Source organism: Crotalus tigris, unplaced genomic scaffold, assembly GCF_016545835.1.
Source record: "Crotalus tigris isolate CLP2741 ecotype Arizona unplaced genomic scaffold, ASM1654583v1 scf7180000017605.3043972, whole genome shotgun sequence".
Lineage (NCBI taxonomy): Eukaryota > Metazoa > Chordata > Lepidosauria > Squamata > Viperidae > Crotalus > Crotalus tigris.
In genome coordinates, this window is record NW_024096508.1 from 2,332,524 (window position 1) to 2,354,763 (window position 22,240).

The window sequence follows — 22,240 nt, forward strand, 5'->3', positions numbered from 1 at the left end:
TCGGGGGTTATAACCAGTGAAAAGATTCCTGCCAAATGTTTTCTTTAGGTAAGTTCTTGATAATATAAACACTAGATATTTTTAGCATGAAATGTGTATTTTCTCCTTCATAGTGTTCTGCAACTGAAATACATGCACATGGACATTAGGTAGTTCTAATGATAACAGCACTATCAAAACAAAATAAAAATCAAACCAAGCAATTTTTTTAAAAAAACCAAAGATTTATTGCAGTAGTACAATTTTAAAAACACGTTTGTATTTAGTTAGGGCTACTAGTTTGAAAGTGGCACCACAAGATCATGAGCTAAAAAAAGAAGCTTAAGGATTTAGGGATACTCAATTAGCAATCCTTGTTTGAGAACCAATTTTCAGACAGCAAACTGCTTACTGTATTTCTAGTAACCCATTAAGCATGTTGAGATTCTTGGGCCTATATATACGGCTCTACTTTTGTGACACCGTAATGTCTTGCAAAATGTGCAATTAGTGATGTAAACCCAGGATACCCATCAATGGTTTCCCTGTCCATGAAGCAGAATGTTCCTCTATTGCACTGTAATTTTACGGTAGAAATGTTTTTGTAGCTTCTCCAGACAGCTCTAGAAGTATAAAAACGTTACAAAAATACAATTATTTTCTTGAAAGGGAGCAGCACCCTACCTTATTACTATTTGGATGCCTTTTGGTGGCCTCCAAAGCAATGTTCCACTGTTGAAGGAGAGAGGCACCATTTTAAGAAGTTGAAACTGACAAGCAAAAAGGATTCATGGCTTACTGGCTTTTTAAATTTATTTCCCTCAGTTCACTAGAAATGATTTCCAAGTATTTGCATTCAAAAATAAGCAGGAGAGAAAAGGAACACACAACAGAAAACACATTTACAGTGTTGAAAGCCCACCTGCAATTCCCCCCCCCCTGCACTCAATGTTAAGCAGCCCATATCACCTGCAACCAATAAAGTGCCTTGCTTCTTACAAATTTCCATTTGTTTCATTAACAGAAGTAAGAGGACAATCCCATGTCACCAAAGATCTTTGAGACAAAGCCCAAAGTCGCTCACAATTCCATCCACTGCCACTTTTTTGTAAATCAATATAGCTTCCACAGAAGCCAGTAAAGATGCATGTGGATCATTGTATTGCTATCTTTCTATACTAAGTCTTATGAATGGAAGAATCGCACCATCTGGTTTTAAATCAAAACACCTAGCTAAAGCAATCTTTGGTTTAGCAACAGAAATATAAAGGACTAGTTTCCCTATCCAGATAAATTCCTATTTGGCAGGGGAAAAAATGCATAGCAAAGTTACTTAAAACCCTATGCACTTCGTTATATGAACTCCAGGCTTAAATAGAAGACCATCACAGAAACACTAAATAAAACTTATTTGCCAATTCAAAAGTTCTTGCATGACTGCAAATCTTTGTAATACAGGAAAAAAAGTGCCCAACATAGAATCTCCAGAGCATTAATGTTGGACAAGCATTGTGGGTGTATTTTTGAAGATAGGATATTCCACATCATAGATGTACCTGCTCTGCTGAAAGGCTGAACCAGCTCCAAGGCAGAAAAGCATCTAAACCTCACATTGCTAGACTATTAACTACATACCTAGAGTCCACAAATGGGGCAGCATACAAAAGATGTAACAGAAGCTTCAGCTGCCTAGCCAATATTTTGGATCACTAGGCAATATAAAGGCAGAAACTGCTTTATGAAGGAGCACAATGATTACATGCCATTTTCTCCTTACTCCATTACAATATAAGCAGTCCCTACCCAGACCTGTTGGTTAGAGAGATTTTCTCACTGGAGTTCCAAACATGATGGTTTGGAAGATGTGCTCAATGAGAGTCAATAATTCTTATGATCAAGTAAAGATATGATGGTATGAAAGACATGTGATGAATTCTCAAATAAGCCTGAATTGCAAGACTGTCCCTCATCCTTGTTAATGGGAAGAATAATGCAAAACTGCCTAACCCCCAAGTTCTGATCTCAGCATGGAGGGCCAATACTGCACCGACAAACATAAACAGACATGCAAACTGACTGACAGCCAAGGGAGCATCTGAAGTAGGTTTAATATATAAACCTATGTTAAAGGACAATGGACAAGAATAATACAATGAAAATGGAAAGTTTTTTTTACTTCTAAAATCCTTCCAAAACTCAAAACAAAATCACAACAGTTTCAAATTCTATGTACAACATTCTTTATCCACTAACTTGACACAAAAAGGCGGATAAGTCCTCATGTTCTCATATCTGGAGTGCCAGCTTTCCAAAAGACAGAGAACATGTAGTACACAAAACCAAATTGCAACAGAAGTGTGCTTTCACCCTATGAAAGAACATATGAATACAAACTTTCTGACTACAGCAGAGTGGCTCTGTAGTTGCAAATTATTATGGGCCAGCCTTTCTTTGGTGTCTGGTGCTAGATCAAGGACCCTGGAAATTCTGGATGGTTCACTGTGAAAAATATTCAGAAAGATATTCTAATGGATGAACGCAACACATACAAAAGATAGAATTATCGCCAGTAGTGTTTTGTTTTTGTTTTTTTAAAAAAGATGGTTTTCTGTATTAAAATTATGGCAACAGAATTTAGAAACTCATTTAAAAAGCATCATTTGCCAGAAGGTTCTTGAAATGTACATTTGTATGGTAAGTTTGTAAATGATGCACACTCCACAAAACCAAGAAGTCCAAGGGCATTGCTGGAACTGATTGACCAGGATGAGTTTAAGCATTTGCATGACTCTCAGATTGCTTTCTTCCATGATTCTCTTCCTGTCTCCACGCTTCAAATGATTGCCTTTCTTAGCTTCTTTTAGAAAACATGGACTAGAAATAAAATGTTCAGGTAATTCTTTTCAGCACAAAAAAAAAAAAAAAAAGGACTGTGATTCCGAGCTGCTGAATTCCGTCGCAGGTGTCAGAAAACTTCACAGCATGGGCAAACCAAGAGCTGCTGGAGCTTCTGCAAATGAAAGTCAGACACACACCCTCCCCCCCTCCTTGTTCCAGGCACTACCGAACTGAATCACAAAGTCTTCTACAGTGACGGTGGATCAATAGAGGCCCAACTATTTCTTAACGATGTCCAGTGTATGCCTTAAACCAAGAGGTAACTGAGGCTGCTGCCGAGGAGATCATGCCACCAGCACTGCTGCTGGCTATCGGTTGGGAAGCCTGCGTGCTCTGGCTCTGCAGCATCTCTACCGGCTGGGAGGGGATATCACAGAACCGTGGGCTGGGCAGGTTCTCCCAGTCTGTTCCAAGGTCAGTTTCTTCATCACTTATGTGCTCATCTCCACTCTCATCTGTTTCACCAGCACCGCTGGGGTCCACAAACTCCATGGAATCTTCCAAATCGGCACTGATCTCAAATGGTCCAGACCTGTTGGAGGAGGGGAAGGGGGAGAGGGAGCAAGGGGAGGGGGGAGAAAGAGATGCTTGATCACACAATTGGTAGCAAAAATGGGGAAAATAAGCACACATTTATGTTTAAAGGCGTATGAGCTGAAGTAAAAGAGTCAAAGCTGAGGATGTGACACTTGTGCTGAGCATCTGACTCAAAATCTCATTCGGAGCAAGCTTGCATGATGAAGCAATAATTTTTTTAAAAAATCACAGAATAAGGGAATAAATACTTGGGAGATCCCATAAAGCATCAAGTTACAAGAAGTGTTGGTTTTCTATGGGATATGGCAATTCATGCAGAACTGAGACAAAGTTCAATCCCTTGTCACAATGAGAAAAACTGAAAAATAGGCAAGCTATCGACTGAAGTCAGAAACTTACTCCTACTATTTTACCTGAAAATTCATAATTCCTTAACAAAGTACATCTGTAATTGAAATAATATTCTCTTTTCTCTCTGACTTGGAGAGTTGGTGATGGTCAGAGAGTTGGTGATGGTCAGAGTGGATTTATTGGTGTCAGGTGTTGAATATACAGTATTTATCAAACTTCATTACCGTTTACAGTGATATTTGATATAGAGAAGGGTTGCTAGGAGACTCTTCTAGAAAGCAATTGATGGCAGGGAAGAAAGTGGGGCATTTATTATGGAACTGTTTCTTACCTTCCCAAATGTTCTGTCTCAGGGCTGACCAAGTACATCAAGTTTCTGAGTGTATGTAGGGGATGCAGAAGATCTAAATTGACATGCTGGAAAAGCATATGAAGGAAAGCAGAATACTCATCAGGCGGGACTTGAAAGATGAGGAGGAAACAATGTAAAGCCTTCCAAGAAGGAAAAGAAACCAAATGAAAACTACCTGAGAAAAGCAAAGGTAAAGGATATTGGCATTTAGCTTTTTCACTGCCCAGGTGAATTTCCTCCTGCTAAGATTTTCTCCGCAGAACTCACTGCAAAATATATTAAGGGGCAAATATTAAGGCATAAAATCTTGAACAAGGACTCAAGGCAAATAAACATCTTTTGGATCACTCTGATTTGGCAAAATAGATTTGTTGGAATAACTAAGGGGGGGGGGAGGGAAAAGGGAAATGAAATTTAGTGCCCACCTACTCCAGTGATATAAATGCCAGGAATATTGCAGTCCTGGGTAGTCAGTTTTTTAAAAAATGAAGTCACAAAAGGGTTTGCTATCCACCATCTCTAAAGTTTTATTACCATCTCAGAATCCATTCAAATTCTTGGCAGTCTGTCAATCTACAGTTATTAGTATTTCTGCAAAATCTTAGAACTCAAACTTTGGTGTATATAAAGTGATATGTTATAATGGTTACAATTCCTAGAGCATAATGTTCATTCAACATAATGTTCTCAATAAATGTTTTTGCACATGTTCTGGCTCCTTCTAGATTCCTTACCTGTTATATAGCTTTTTGGGAAGGTTTACATCCAGTATAAGTGACAAAATGTTAGTCAGCTGAGTTGCATAGCACAAAGCAGCACTGATGGTATGAGCAGGATTGTTATGCTCCATGTCTGGAACAGAAGGAAAAAAAATCAATTTTCATGGCCACACCAGAAAAGGCAAAGACCAAGGATTCACAATATGGTACTCATAGAGAACAAGATACCCATAACAACTATGAATGTTGCTGTGGAATCTCAAATTTAAATAAACTGTTTAAAAATTATCTTTGTAAAATCACCAAGTGTCACTAAAGTTCTTGTGTGAGATCTTCAAGGGTTTGGGGGTTTTTTGGCACCCAGGGTTGCCAAAGCATTGAGATCAGTCAATCTGTTTGCTTCTGAGATTTCTGAGATATAGTGCCAGTTAATGAACTATGAGAGCTAAAAATATGCTTTTGGGAAACTCTCTAGCCAATATCATGCTCTGCAATTCTTAGGCTCCCCAGGAAAACCATGGCTCAGTCAGAAGGCCGTTTATGGTATCCCTGTGCTTTTCCTACATTTCAATATGCCAAATATCTGGGCAAGATCACTGAATTTGCTTTTCAATATTAATTTAAAAAATTGATGAAGAAGCTGGCTCCCTGAAACTCAAAATAGTTTAAATGACGCCTAGCCCATTACCTGGTCCTTGTGTGGTTTTCTTCTCTTCTACCCAATTGTAGTAAGCGGAATAATCCCCATTGTTGGAAAGGGTTATCCAAGGCCCTGTGATGCCAATGCTGGTGTCTCCATTATGGTCATCACACACCCATCGCCCAGAAAGATAGGTGGTCCTCCTGGCTTCTGCAAGCTTGCTTACTGTGCTAGAGGTCATGGCATTGTCACTCTCTGAAGATACATCTGTGGAGTCCCTGGAGGAAAGGCAAGGAATGGTTACTTAAAGGATTGCACAGGAGTTCAGATTTTATTCCAAGAAGAGGTTTCAGAGTGTGCACAATAGGAAAAGGTGTGATTGTTTTAAAAAATTACAGAAAGGTACTATATTTGGCAGCTGTGGGCCATCTATGTGGGGAGGGAAAAACACCAATTTTCTTGGGAGTAAGCCTCAGTGCCTAGTGAGCTTAGAGATGAGTAGGGCTTCTGAGAAGGGAGGAAACGGAATAACTAAGGATATAGCAAGCAAGCTGGTAATAATGCAGAGCAAGCCAGAGATGGAAGAAACACTGTTAACCTTCTCTATTGATGCCCGTAAAATCTCCCTAACTCTTCAAAGAAGCCTGGCCATGAAATAACTCACTTCCTTGATGAATTGAGCTAATCAGTTTCCTCCAGCAAGAATATCAGACGGGGAGCAAGGCAACTGATTCTTGTAAAGGAAAAGGACTGCTTAAACTTCTTCAGCTGAGTCTATGATTCCAAATTGGGGAAAGAAAGACCAAAAGACATAAACTGCTACTATCGAGACAGCTCATTTCTCATAATGGACACTGTAATCTGATGACAAATGGCCATTTCTAGGGAAAGTATAGGCTTTCTCTTTGAGACCATGAAGGGCCAAATGTGAATAAATTACTATACTGTATTTTTATTATTTCCATTAGCCTCATGACACTTGGACCTGCTTGTCTGTTCCCCACCTCTACATAAAAGGCCCATTGCTACACTTCACAGCACATGCTTGGAACGGTATTTAAAGTACTTCAAGCACTTAATTATTAAAAACTGAGATTCCATGAAACATAAGAAAGTGCCAGATAGGCACCTTACTAGAACAGAAATAGGAAAACATATGGTACTGGCTGAGTGCTACGAGTCCTTTCCCTCAGTTATTATATTCAGGAGCACCGTACAGTGGGGCAAAAAAGTATTTAGTCAGCCACCAATTGTGCAAGTTCTCCCACTTAAAAAGATGAGAGAAGCCTGTAATTGTCATCATAGGTAGACCTCAACTATGAGAGACAAAATGAGAAAACAAATCCAGACAATCACATTGTCTGATTTGGAAAGAATTTATTTGCAAATTATGGTGGAAAATAAGTATTTGGTCAATATCAAAAGTTCATCTCAATACTTTGTTATATATCCTTTGTTGGCAATGACAGAGGTCAAACATTTTCTGTAAGTCTTCACAAGGTTGGCACACACTGTTGCTGGTATGTTGGCCCATTCCTCAATGCAGATCTCTAGAGCAGTGATGTTTTGGGGCTGTCGCTGAGCAACATGGACTTTCGACTCCCTCCAAAGGTTTTCTATGGGGTTGAGATCTGGAGACTGGCTAGGCCACTCCAGGATCTTGAAATGCTTCTTACGAAGCCACTCCTTCGTTGCCCGGGCGGTGTGTTTGGGATCATTGTCATGGTGAAAGACCCAGCCACGTTTCATCTTCAATGCCCTTGCTGATGGAAGGTTTGCACTCAAAATCTCACGATACATGGCCCCATTCATTCTTTCCTGTACACGGATCAGTCGTCCTGGTCCCTTTGCAGAGAAACAGCCCCAAAGCATGATGTTGCCACCTCCATGCTTCACAGTAGGTATGGTGTTCTTTGGATGCAACTCAGCATTCTCTCCTCCAAACACGAGTTGTGTTTCTACCAAACAGTTCTACTTTGGTTTCATCTGACCATATGACATTCTCCCAATCCTCTTCTGAATCATCCAAATGCTCTTTAGCAAACTTCAGATGGGCCCGGATATGTACTGGCTTAAGCAGGGGGACATGTCTGGCACTGCAGGATCTGAGTCCCTGGCGGCGTAGTGTGTTACTGATGGTTGCCTTTGTTACGTTGGTCCCAGCTCTCTGCAGGTCATTCACTAGGTCCCCCCGTGTGGTTCTGGGATTTTTGCTCACCGTTCTTGTGATCATGTTGACCCCACGGGGTGAGATCTTGCGTGGAGCCCCAGATTGAGGGACATTATCAGTGGTCTTGTATGTCTTCCATTTTCTAATTATTGCTCCCACAGTTGATTTCTTCACACCAAGCTGCTTGCCTATTGCAGATTCAGTCTTCCCAGCCTCATGCAGGTCTACAATTTTGTTTCTGGTGTCCTTCGACAGCTCTTTGGTCTTCACCATAGTGGAGTTTGGAGTGTGACTGTTTGAGGCTGTGGACAGGTGTCTTTTAAACTGATAACAAGTTCAAACAGGTGCCATTAATACAGGTAATGAGTGGAGGACAGAGGAGCCTCTTAAAGAAGAAGTTACAGGTCTATGAGAGCCAGAAATCTTGCATGTTTGTAGGTGACCAAATACTTATTTTCTACCATAATTTGCAAATAAATTCTTTCCAAATCAGACAATGTGATTGTCTGGATTTGTTTTCTCAGTTTGTCTCTCAATAGTTGAGGTCTACCTATAATGACAATTACAGGCCTCTCTCATCTTTTTAAGTGGGAGAACTTGCACAATTGGTGGCTGACTAAATACTTTTTTGCCCCACTGTATGCCCTGCTTTTGAGCCAGGTCTGGTAAGAAGTTATAGACATCTCTACAAACAATGCGTTTTGAGAAATCTCCATTCCAGGATGGGGAACAGTAATTTATAATTCCTGTTTTAGTAGAAAAGGAAAAAGGATACATCAAATAAGAATAAAAGAAAGTTAGCAGAATCAGTGAAGATTATGAGGAAAGATTGTGAGTTGTGGAATCCTTGTCTTCTCTGAATTTGGTTTGCTTGCAGGTGTTTTGTTACCAGACTAGATAACATTAAACAAACTGTTCAGCTTTGCAGAAATAAAAGTGAAAATGCCAGAAGCTGCAAGAGAAGAAATAAGAAGAACTGGAACAAGGTCTGAAAAAAGAATCTATTCCTTTAAAGTATTTGCTACTTCTGGAGAAGAACAGGCAGCAAAGCTTACTTAAAGAGACTATAACTATCTAAGAATTTTCAACAACAACAACTGATGAGCTTCAGCCCAAGCAACCTATTTCAAGAAAAGATCCCACCTCATTTGACCAACACTTTAAGGAAGTTTAGAGGGAGGGCTTTCTGTTGAAAAGGGAATAAATAAATAGAATGCTATCTACCTATTTGACAGGCTGATGTTTGCCCTTCCAAATTAATACCTCTGAAATCCTCTTAACTATGTCCTTTCTATGCAAACTTGTCGATTACAATCTTGTATACGGGTGGTCCACCACTAACGACTACAATTGAGCCCCAAAATTCTGCTGCTAAGAAGACATTTATTCAGTTTTGCCCCATTTTACGACCTTTCTTGTCATAGTTAAATGAATCACTGCAATTGTTAGGTTAGTAACAAGATTGTTAAGTGAGTCTGGCTACCCAATTAACTTTGCTTATCAGAAGGTAGCAAAAGGAGATCACATGACCCTGGGACACTGCAACGGTAATAAATATGAGTTAGTTGCCAAGTGTCTCAATTTTGGTCACATGACCATGGGGATGCTTCGATGGTCGTTAAGTATGAAAAATGACCATACCGTGTTTCCCCAAAAGCCCTACCCCAAAAATAAGCCCTAGTTTTGGGGCACAGCACACACCTAAAAATCAAGCTAGAGCGGGATTAGGTATGTGTATCTGCCCCTCGCTTCCCGTACCCACTTACCTCACAGCCAGGCCTCTCCTCGCCGCCCCACTTCTTCTGCGGAGCCTTCTGCAACCAAGCCCGCATTTCTTAGTCACAGGCCTTTCCAGAAGGCCACTGCAGCCAAGAACCGAGCTATGGATTCAATCCATAGCTTCATTCATTCTGCAGCTGCATTCCAGCCTGCATTTTGCAGTCAGGCCTTTCTGGATGGCCTATGCAGCTGCGTACTGAGCTAAAGGCCTGACTGCAAAATACAGGCAGAAATGCAGCTGCAGAATGAAGCTGCTTCTTTGGCTGCAGAGGAAGTGGGCCAGCTGGGCGAGGCTGTTGGTGCCAGAGGTGAGCATAAAAGACATCCCTGAAAATAAGATCTGGTGCCTCTTTTGGTGGCAAAAAAAAAAAAAAGACCCGATCTTATTTTCGGGGAAACACGGGTAAGTTATTTTTTTCAGCACAGCTGTAACTTTGAATGGTCACTAAACAAACTGTTGTAAGTTAAGGACTACCTTAATTTGTGGTTGATACGTCCCAGTATTCCAACTCTGCCAACTATCCAAAGGCTCAGTTGACTCATTCCAAACAATAAGGTATTTGCTAAACCATATAACTAATATTGTATGGTCCTGAAGCTTCCAAACATCTTAAACCAGTAATGAATTCTCAACCTAATCATCTCAGCGTTACCGAAGATAAACTACCATAAGGGAGAATACAAATTAAATAGATATTTCAATTTAAAGAAGTAAATTCAACTGGTTTCAGTGAAGCTTGTTTTCAAATAACCAGAGAACATCTCAATTCAGTGCATCTTCTGTGTCACCGCCTTCTGGTTTTCCACCCCTCATTACAAAAGTATGTAGAAATCACATTTCTTCTATATAGACTATGAACATGAATCACTTCCTGAATATATGGTTAACCACATCAGCCACACTACTCCTCCTACCTACCTCATACCAATTTTCACTTCCTCAATAGGGAATATAACAGAGGTTAATTCCAGGACATGTGACCGCCGGAGATCTGCCAGATGTTCGTGATGGCTTCTCAAGTCATAGTTCTTTTTCTCTACTAGCTCTCCAAGCTTGCGGTTGTGCCTCTGGATTTTCTCCTTTTTCTCCTGATGGCGCTGAGCCCTTCGGTAAAGTTTCTGGTTCTCATCTTTGATCCTAAGAAGCCACTCTGAATCTAGAACAACAAAGGCAAAAGTAAATCTTTGGAAGACTCCCAAAATGATGCAGCTGATTATTCAATGGATAATGTATGAGTAAATTATATTACTTAGATATGCAAAATTATATATTGTATCATTAGTAGAAATATGTAATGACTGTGAAATAAAGCAGTGTTTGGGATCTCAAAGCAGGATTAAATCTGAAATCTACAGCATTTTAGAGGCCAACGTTACTTTGTCCCATCTAATTTATCACATTAAAAAAAACTTTTTAAAGAAAAACAGAAATTGACATGCTGCAAAACTAAACAACCATTTCCAGCATTATCTTGATCTTGAATAAAACTTCTAGGCCCAACAGAGCCTCCTAGAAAAGAAAAACAAAGCCAGCAGCAGCCTAGTATTTCATTTGCAGGTCTACTCACATTTCTCCCCCTAATCAAAAGAAAATTTGGCAGAAGTAATAGGAAGTTATTAAGATTTCAGAGCACATTCATAAATCTGAGTTGTTAAAATAATCCTCTGATGGAGTTATCCCAACATTTTAACTGCTGATCTGGAGGAAGATTGATGTTCAGCCTGTTTTGGACTGAGCTGCACTCTTATTGCAATAGCAATCCACTAGTTATCTTTAGTTGTCATTGCATTCCCAAGACGTGACTATGATAAGGATCACCTTTACACAATTTCCGCCATAACAGCTACAAGAGCCAAGGTGGCGCAGTGGTTAAAATGTAGTACTGCAGCTACTTCTGCTGATTGCTGGCTGCCAGCAGTTTGGCAGTTTGAGTCTCACCGGCTCAAGGTTGACTCAGCCTTCCATCCTTCCGGGATTGGTAAAATGAGGACCCAGATTGTTGGGGGCAATATGCTGACTCTGTAAACTGCTTAGAGAGGGCTATAAAACACTGAAGCGGTATATAAGTCTATGTGCTATTGCTATTGGTACAACCCTTCTTGAGTAGGTTGGACAGAGTTGGTTATCTATATCTTGGTTACATCCCAAGATGCTGACCTTTAAAGCCTTAAGCACCACAGAGCTTAATTATTTGCCACATAAATCAGTAGAAGAGGAAGTTTTGAAGATATCTCACTGTGTTTCTCACAAGCTATGGAATGTCCTCTCTAGGAAGATGCATTAAGCCATAAAGCACCAGTATTTTAAAAACACAGTAAGGAGGCATCTTTCTTCATTAACTGATTTTATTGATTTATTTTATTGATTTTAATGCTACAGTTTAATCTGGTATTTTTGTTTTAAATGTGTGCTGCTCTGAAGTCTTATATAAGTAGAAAAGCAAGCAATAAATGTAATAAATGAACAAATTACAATTAAAAGAATAAAAGAGATTATATATCCCACCAACACCCAACAGAAAAAAATACTAGGCTGAGAATGCATTTTCCATGGAATTCTTGCTTTGTAGTTTTAAGATTTCACTCAAAATACAGATAATTTCTAAAATGTTGCCTACATTTTAATATGTTGTTATTGTGAAAGAACATATATGTTATTTTCACATAAAAACAAGAAACATTTTGTATATGTGCTACTGTCAAATAATTCTCTTTGGACTAGAACATTGGTTTTCAAATTATGTACCTGCTCTGACCCCGTTATGTATTGAAAATGCTGCATGTTGCCCAAAGAACCTCTATTAGTATAGTATCAAAGAATTCTGGAAGCTCACTTGAGGGTGTACCCTAAATGCCAGGTAGGCCTATTTGGCTAATCAATTTTACATATTAAATATATTTAGTTCATACATCCAATACTACTTCATAGTAGTAATGGAGGGGTGGGATTACTGTTTTATAATCTTTTGTATTGGTTTTTTTTTATTGTTTGTAAGCTGCCCAGAGTGAATGGGTGACCATATAAATCTTCTAAATAAATACATAAAATAAATAAACAGCACAGGAGTGCAAAGGAAAATTTGAAATATGAAGGCAATAATATTTTACACCATTATTCCTTTTATCAAAGAAGCTTTGATAAGTTAATGAAACTGGTTAAATTAACTTTGTACAATTATCAGAGAAGATATGGGTACAGAATAGGAATTCCCTAACAGGAATCTGCCAAGACTTCTGCAACCATCATTTACTTTTTACTATTTCTTCATTTTCTTTGCATATTGTTTGCTTCAGCTGCTCAATTCTCATCTTGCAAGACATTATTTTCCATCTCTGAAAGGAAAAGAACATCTATTAGGATCTTTGCACTGGATAAAAATACATCTATAAAAGAACACATAATTAGGACCTCTGTAAACAATTTTTGCATTCTTTAAAAAATAATTTTAGTCAAAGTAAACAGATGGCTAATTACATTTCCAAAATCCATTCAGTTTCATCAGCAACCCAGACGTTTGCTGAGGCTACTGTAAAGGGAACATTAAATAATTAGGATGCCCTAGATCAGTGGTGGCAAACCTATGTCACGGGTGTGCCTCTCTGTGGGCACATGTGCCATTGCCCCAGTCTCGCCTCCCCCCGTGATCCCCTCTCCAGCATCCCCCCGAAGGAGAGTCGCCTCTGAGCATCGCCCACACGGAGCAGCGCAGCCAAGGACATGGCAGTCAGGCAGCGTAGACAAGATTCTGCCCTCACACCCCATCATGCACAGTTGATGCTGCAGGTGCAGACAGAGGGCATGACTGCCATTGTGATGCTGGGCTGCCTGGGCGATCTGCAGCAAGCCCTGGAGGCAGTGAGTGGCCCTGCGGGCAGGCGGGGTGGGGGATGGGGGCGGGACCAGTTTTTGGGCACTCGGTCTCTAAAAGGTTTGCCATCACTGCCCTAGATTTACCTTTCAATTTGACATCACAATTAACCATCTATGCTTTAGTTGTGCGCATTTTAGTTTTACCTTCAGTTCAGAAGAGAGTTACATAGCAGAATGATTGATGCTGCAACCAAACTGTCTAATGCAAGCTGTAGAATGTTATTATCTGCTAGTTCTTTAGGCACCATCTCAGAAGTAGAAAGTTTCTCTAAGCCATGCTGCAGTGATCCTCAAATAACAAAGGTAAAAGAAAAAGGTAAAGGAATCCCTGCAGATTTTATTCCATTAGTCGTTGCCGACTATAAGGGATGATGCCTAACTCCATTTCAAGGCCACTGAGCCAGCGATGTCCAAAGACATTGTCGCGGTCATGTGGCCAGCATGATGTCACAGGCACTGTTACCTTCCCACTAAAGTGGTACCTATTTATCTACTTGCATTTGTATGCTTTCAAATTGCTAGGTTGGCAGGAGCTAGGGTGAGGACAGGAGCTCATCCCATCACATGGCACCCGGGTCTTGAACCTGGGCTGCCAGCTTTCCAGCCGACAAGCCCAGCATCTGAATCACTGAGCCACTGTGCCACCCCCTCAAATAACAATGGCAGTCAAATCCTTACAAAAACTTCTATATCAGACAGGGACATATCAGGGGAGCCAAGTGCCACTTTCAATAAGCACAAATCTTATATCAAACTTACAAGCAACTGATATCCTTTAAAAAATATCCTACTATTGTACTATTTAATAACGGTGTACAAAATGATTTAAGATTGAAAAAAATTGCTCCTACTTTATTGGAAATTTGCCAGCACTGCTATAACCCTCCTGTAGGGGTTTTGAACTTGAAACCACCTTGTTTCAAGTGCAAGCTTGAAGTAGGGCAATTTTGAGCTATGACCACTTTTGGAATGCCTGGAGTAGCACCGGCTTTAGGTAAAGTCAGAACAGTATTCTGATATTCCAAAAGAGATTTATTTCAATATAATCTATCTTAAGCACCCAACCTTTATAGATATAATAAGCATTGTTCATTTGGGCTGAAATTCAGTTATTTACAAAATATGGGCACCTTTACCTACATATAAGACAGACCCATGATAAGGAACAATTATCGGTCCCCTTCTCATGCAAAGAGCACCATGAATAACAGCACTAAGGAAAACTAGTTGAAATATGAAGTGAAAGAATTCTGCAAGGCTCACCAGTTGATCAGCTATCTGTTTCCCCTCTATAGCTTTTAACAACCTATAAAAAAATGGAGGAGTGGGAAAAAAAATAGAACGTTAATAGCAACCAGAAATATATTTCTATACTGATTTAAGATGTTAAGTTGATTGTATATTAACATCAGCTTAAATAAATAAAGTAAAATAGAATAAATTGGGACTTACTGGGACTGGAATTCATGCTGTTTCTTTCTAAGGTGCTTTAATCTCTCTTTTTTTTCAGAAAACCTAGAAAAGAGTAACATTTAAATGTGTTTCTCAATAAATAAAAAAGAGAAATGAATCAGCTCTATATTAGAAAGGCCTTGCTTAGAATATTATCACTTTACCTTTTTACATACTATGTTGAACATGTCATTCACTTCATAAATAACAAGATGAATGAAACAACAAATGAAATGACACTTGGAAGATTTTCCAGATATGCACTAGACTTGTTAAGACAGAAGTGGCAGAACACAGATTATTATCCATTAGTAGCCAATTGGCTGATCAACAAACTAACTAGAAATTAAGCAAGAATAGTGAACTTATTTAGCTTGGATCTCACCAAAATCAGGATAATCATGGTAGTCTTTAGAACATTGGAATCAATAAAAACTATGAAACATCACAGTCTGTACTTATGCAATAAAACAGGATTGTCCTATCTGAATTTGGGAAGGCAAAATTTATATAGCAATATTAAAACTTTCAGGCTGGTACCTATCTTCCAATGTATTATATTATATTGTATCAAAGTCCTCTGAATCGAAACAAATTTATTTATTCATATTGTACCTTTATTATTTTTATAAATAACTAAAGGTTAGATCAATCATTCTAGCTGAAGATAATAGAAGATACAGCGCAGCAATCTAAATGATATACACCAAGAAAACTGTTTTACAATATATTCTTATGCAAGTATACTCAGAAGTAAATCTCAATCCTATCAACTAGGTATAGAATTCAAACATTAAGATAACTCATACAACTGGAATAATAAAACATATATCAATAACACCATGGAAAAACAATATCATAAAAAGAAATAAACCATGAAACAACAATAAGTCGAGCTTAAGCACAAAAATAATTAGAATGGAAGAAAAGCTATGCAATATATAAGCTGAAGGCTCTTTGCCAAAGAATCCTGCTCAGCCAGTGATAGGATGCTGCAAGCTCTGCTGGAGACCGACTTTCCTTGAGCAAGGTATTACACATACTGGGTCCCACAAAAGAAAAGGACTATTAATTGAAAAAGTGGGAGACTCATTGGATCTAAAAAGGGCAATGGTTAAAACACTATGATAAAGAACTTTCCACATAAATCTGAACTGTTACTAGTGTTAACTTATTGCTTTAAAGCTATAGAACAGGCTGACTATATACTAACACATATATATTAATCGCTACAATTATTACTCCTACACAGGAAATTATTATTCCTAAACAGATGCATCTGTTCTTCCAAAAGTATATTTATATTTAAAATTGATAAAAGACAGTATTTTTAATCTAGGAAGAAACTAAGCCTCACCTATCAGACATCTGGGAAATCACAAAAGTTTGTCCTATGTACCATTAGTCAATAAGGTACACAGAAAATTTGCCTGATTCCAATACAGGTAATCCTTGACTTACGACAAGGAGGTTCTACTGTATTTAAGACGTTCTGTTATGCTGATTCAGCATTTGTGTATGTTTTGAACAAACAAGGTCTTTGGATCTTATTTGGTGATAGCACAGTGGTTAGAATGCAGTTCAGCAGTTCGATTCTCACTAGCTCAAGGTTGACTCAGCCTTCCATCCTTCCGAGGTTGGTAAAACGAGGACCCAGATTGCTGGGGGCAATATGCTGACTCTGTAAACTGCTTAGAGAGGGCTGTAAAGCGCTATGAAGCAGTATATAAATCTAAGTGCTATTGCTATCTTGCTCTTAACTTTGGGATGCAGTTCCAAAACTTTTTTAAAGAAGGGGTTGAATAACTTTTATTTAATTATGTGTAGAAGGTAATTGTTTATTGTATTAAATTAAAATATATTTAAAGCAATTGATTTTATCAGCACGAGTTATATATTAAGTCTGACTGATTTAGTGAAGTTGTACAGTATGAAGTTGTACAGTAAGTATTCCATCTTTAGTATTCTATGATTTGACACTATGAACAATCTCTCACTGACTGTTTAATGGCAGCCTTAGATGCAAAATATTTTTATTTAAAATTTGCATAATGCAAAAGTAATGATTTTCTTTGTACAGGTAAGACTATGCAATTCTTTTCCACAACTGAAATCCACACAGACTGATACACATTTAAAAATGTGGTGGAACAGGTATTACACCTTCTGCTAGGCCTCTGATAACAAATGTCCATCTTGACAATCATAGAAACTATATAAACTATATAAAAATATTATACAGATTTACTAGAATAGAATACTTTATTTGACTAAGTGTGTTTAGACACACAAGGATTATATTGTGTGTGTGTGTAAAATCAGTTATATTATATCTGATTATATCTCACTACCATTCCTCAATATAACTTATTCTATTAATAGGATAGTTTATAGGCTGAAACTTTGGAATTATTGTGCTTGGCTGCAGCTAAGATTATTGCTTTCTACCACAACTGATTTTAAGCTGTTGATGGAAAACGTGTATTTATTTTTTTTAAATGCATAACATAAAACAATAATTATTTTCTCTGTACAGGTAAGGCTAAGATCCACTATGTTCAATGGGATAGAATTTACTCTTAATGAGTACAGGACTTCACAATCTTTCTTGGAAGTAATCCTTTGGCTGTTTCCACCTGACATACTGACCCATTAGCCAGTTACATCTTAGCACAGTTTGTTACACAAACACAGTCTACGTGAATGGTTTCTGATCCCTGTGACCCTAAGAAATTGGATAAATTGAATAAAACATGGGTAAATTAACCACAAGTGATAATATAATGCAACCTAATCATTCAGCAAGGAAGGGGACAGATTTCTACATAAACACGTATAAGAAGATATTGTTCATCATTTCTACTTTCCAGCAGGTCCTGTAAGTTCCAGTTTACAGCCAATAAAGATACAAAACATAAAAAGCCCACCTTTTTATTACCACGCTATCTCTGTGGAATGCTCTTTCCGTTGAGAAATATTGTTCCATTGCTGACAATATTTTTCAACAGTGAAGGCAATGCTCTTTCAAAATCAAGGTGAAGGAGAATGTGTAATGACTTTTTGCCAATTTGTGTTTTTGATGCTGGCTGTTTATCTTGTCATTTACTATTTACATTTCATTACTGTGATTGACAGTCACGCTGGAAGCTTTATAGACAAAAAGATAAAGTGAGAGTATTTGTAGTAAATAATTAAAATCCAACATGCATCCTATCAATCTAGCTGGTATGTAAGAGGGCAGAGATATTTGATCTGTTAAAAATTCTCGATCAATAAGAGAAGGCTGTATACTAATCCATCTCTCAGAAAGGTCTGCTTATGTATGTATTTTAAGGATCCTAAACAACCCTGGGCGGCATACAATTAAAAAATATATATGTTTGTAAAATGCTTGAAAGCAGTCTTTCCACACTTAAAGAACTTGGAACAGGGAAACTATGGGCACAGTACTGAACCCACTGAACTGAAGAAAACTTACTTGTAAGTAAACCTGCACTGTATTGCTACATGGAGTTAGAAGTACTTAGTCCTCATTCAGTTGTCCAGAATGGTATAGAGTAAGGTATAGAAAATAGTATAGGGCAGGGTTGGACTAGAAGACCTCCAAGGTCCCTTCCAACTCTGTTATTCTGTAATCTGTAAATTGAGCAATGGTTTCTTGAATAATGAACACACCATCACCACTTTCAAGACAGAAGATACTGTGTTTCCCTGAAAGTAAACCCTACTCCAAAAGTAAGCCCCAGCTGATTTTCAGGGGGTAGGCGTAATATAAGCCCTACCCAGAAAGTAAGCCCTAGCGTGGGGCAGGGCGAGTCGGCCCAGCTCTTCTGTGTGACAGACGGAGTGCCCCCCCACCTCCGGCCTGCAAGGGCCCTTCACTAGCAGCCGCTGGTGGAACTGGCTATAGCTGGCACCGCCCTCTCCATCCCACCATCTACTTGCCTGCGGCCGCAATGAACCAAGCCCTTGGCAAGCCCCAGCCTCCACCTGCCTTGCCTGCTGGCCCTACTGCTGCTGGGACATTTCTCAGCTGCGTCAGGTGGCTGCCCATGCTGCTTCTGCTCGCGGGGCTCTTTGCCCTCCTAGCTGCGTGTCTCTGGGCTGCCCTGCTGAGCTGTTCCTGCCTGGCGTGGGGCAAGTTGGCCCAGATCCAGAGTGCCGTCCCACTGCCGGCCTGCCAGGGCCCTTTGCCAGCGGCTGCCAGTGGAACTGCACCGGCCGTGCCTCCACCTTTGGGTTGCTTTCGGCAGGTGTCTGGCAAGTGGAGGGAAGCAACTCCACCCCCCTGCCACCTGCCTCGCTTCTTCACCTCATTGTGGCAGCGGTAGCAGCTGGCTGGCCGGAGGCAATCTGGTGGGAACAGCCGGTAGAGGCCAAAAGCACCCAGCTGGTATGAGAGCTGCAGTGCCCAACAGGGCCCAAAGAGCGCCAGGTTCAGCCCTTAGCCCAGCGCCTGCAGCACCAAGTAGGTGTGCAGGCTGGAGCTCAAACAACCCAAAGGCAGAGGTGAGGCTGGCGTGATTCCAATGGCGACCGCTGGAGAAGGACCCTGGCAGGCCAGCAGCGGGGTGGCACTCCAGATCTGGGCCGACTTGCTCCACACCAGGCTCAGTGCCGTTTCCGCCACCGCCCACCATGGCCACACTGGCACCGTACCTGGTCCGCCACCACGCTCTCTCCGCCGCGTTGCTTCTCCACCCCAGGCACAAGCTCCATCCCACCCCAGCGCACTCACGGCCTACTGGTACCGGTACTGGTAAAAAGTAAGCCCTCCCTGAAAATAAAACCTAGTACTTACTTCAGAGCCCAAAAGAAAGTAAAACAGGGCCTTACTTTCAGGGAAACACCATAGCATATTTTCACTAAAGGATGCACTTAACACTGACTGCATTCAACCTCCTGTGACTTCTCCAGATGCTTTCACCAATAATGTAGGGTAGAGATCTCATCCATATAAAGTAATGCTAATGACACAGAGGACACTGTCCACTTCTTTGGGAACTTTGGCCAAATCAATCCCAGAAAACTCAAGCCTAAGCTTCTATTATCTCTGCAGAAATTGGCTAACCAGCGTGCAAATGAATATGAGAGATTTTATTCTACGGATGCTTAGCAACACTCCAGCAGACCAGCTTCCAGGATGATTTTTCTAATAGTGATCGGATCATTTTAAATGATATTGGGCAGTTATCCAGAAATATAATAAAAGAAAAATGAACCATTATTATCATGGTATAACCTCAGGTGCAAACTCTTACTTATATTTAGTGTCATTCTTTGTCTGATGCCACAGTAGCTTTAAGTATGTTTTCTGTTGCATTATATCCTGGAACTCTTCAATATACATGGAAGTTCCTCATGGATCAGTGACTACAAAGAAGTCATTCAGGAACAATCTTATTAAGTGGTGTCTCTGCCCTCTTATTCTAGAGGTCAACCAGGGCCTTGATTCAATTGCTCTCCAAGGCTTGTGAAACTCCACATGTGTTGTTTGGAAATCAACAGAATCTATTAATGTGTCATGAGTGAAGCAAGACAAGGGAATGATGGAAATGTTTCCCTTCCTCATATCAAATTTCAGCTGTTCTAAGATACAAAACAACTCTAATGGCTATCTGCTTATCTAGGCTGGGTCTATGATCATCTGGGATAAGCTAATGATTGTCATGGTGTCTAAGAATTCACAAGTTGCTTCTCTTCCCAGCATGTTAAAGTCCCCCATAACAAAATATCAATGAAAATTCAACACCAATCATAAGATCAAGCTGCGCAACAAGGAAGTTGGAACTACAGTAGGACCCCAACTTTATCCTCAAAGCAACCTCATAAATAGTGCCTTAAATCCAGGGTATCTATGAAACGGTGTCTTTGGTGACCTGGAAAATCTCCTAGATGATAATCTTCACTCTATCTCCTCTGCCTTGGGGTCATGGTTGATGCAAAGTCTAAAAACCAGATGAGTAGATCTCTGAGAGAAACCCCGCCCCCTTACCCATTGAGGTCTCAGCAATACATAGCAAGCTTGCCCCTTCATCCTTAATGAAATCATGGAAGAGAATATATTTAGTGCAGGCAGATCTGGCATTTAATAACACCAATCACAACCCAATATAATCTGTAGTCCCATTATCTGGTTCCGAAGATGAAGTTCAGAGGCTACAAAAAGGCGTAAGATTTCCATTCTCTAATGATAGCCCACCTCACACCCTCCATAATAAATTGCTTGATATATACCATGGCAGCCAATTCCACAATTTAAGGAATGCAAGAAAGCACATAATTTTACTGCCAAGAGCAGACTATCAAAACACTGAAGATCTCAGCAGTGTTTACTGAACCCACTGGCCATGATTTATTCAATTCAATCTCTTTATACAATTTATCTGTAATATATTTACTGAGACCAGGTACCCATTCAGTTTAGTCTCACATATTGTGTGAATGTAATTTGTATGTATTCACCTGGGGTTATATAGGGAGTCTTAAATATTGGTCTAAGTGTCCCCTCTCCTCCAAATAAATGAAACAAAGAGCAAATACTAATACCTTAAACCCAAATGGAAACATATTTTAATTTTGGAGTGATTAAACTGGCAATCCAGCCAATCATCTTTAAGAACATTAAGTTGACCTCAGAGATGGAAAAGTAGGACTCCTGGTTCCATCATATTTGACCACTGATTGTATTGACTACTGAAAATTGGAACTGAACATCCAGCAAATATAGATTCTTTATCTAGTCCCATAACCCGCGCTCACAAGTTCTTCTCAGGACTTGAGAAATGAACACCTTGCAACTGGCTTTCACAGATCCCTTTAATTAATTATAAAAACGTTTGACAAGACTTGTGTTCCACTATAGACTCAATGGCTGGGTTTGCACATCACACTTGTCCATAGTCACTTTAACCACAGATAATTTAAATGACCCAATTTGTCAGTTCCCACAATCCATTACAGCATAAGTTAACCACAGAGATTTAGCACACATCAAACACTAAAGCGTGGTTGGCTGGTCTGTAGTACGGTGTGATGTGCGACCAAGAGGAGCTAAATATATAGCACCAGCATCTATCGGCCAGACTACTAAGGAATTCTGGAACCTTTGCGTTTCGGACCTTTAATCCTGCCCCCCCCCGGGAGAAATCGGCAAACAAATAAGGTCAACAATCCAGGCCCCAACCCAGCCCCGTCAAGTCAGGCACCCACCGCTCAGAATCGCGGCCATCGAAGAAAACGAAGTCGCCGCTCCGGACGCACTTGGCGCAGGTCAGGCGGCGGCGCGTGCTATTGCAAAGGGGGCAACGCTCCACGGCGACATAGAGGCCCTCGGCCCCGGCTTCCGTTTCCGAAGGATAAGGCCCTTCGGCGGCGGCCACAATACCGGGTCGCCGCCAGCTCTGGCCGGCCCAACCATCGCCCCTGGAAGACGCCATATTGGTGATAGGCTAGCGGCAGGCCGGCGGTCACGTGGGACTTTGTTTTCAAA

General features: G+C 40.0%; 1 protein-coding gene across 2 annotated transcripts; it reads right to left on the reverse strand.

Annotated features, from left to right (window-relative positions):
• Nucleotides 1-203: 203 nt before the first annotated feature.
• Nucleotides 204-22,211, reverse strand: ATG14 (autophagy related 14). Of its 2 annotated transcripts, none has more exons than XM_039321394.1 (10): nt 21,961-22,211; nt 14,749-14,811; nt 14,560-14,602; nt 12,677-12,758; nt 10,345-10,582; nt 5,525-5,754; nt 4,852-4,969; nt 4,293-4,383; nt 4,097-4,182; nt 204-3,409 (listed from the first exon to the last, which is right to left on the reverse strand). In XM_039321394.1, exons 1-10 carry the CDS (start codon nt 22,185-22,187, stop codon nt 3,103-3,105), a joined length of 1,485 nt encoding a protein of 494 aa, XP_039177328.1. In that variant the 5' UTR covers nt 22,188-22,211; the 3' UTR covers nt 204-3,102. The 2 variants fall into 2 exon arrangements, with proteins under 2 accessions (XP_039177328.1, XP_039177319.1); XM_039321385.1 differs by having other exon boundaries at nt 14,437-14,602.
• Between the last annotated feature and the right edge of the window lie 29 nt (nt 22,212-22,240).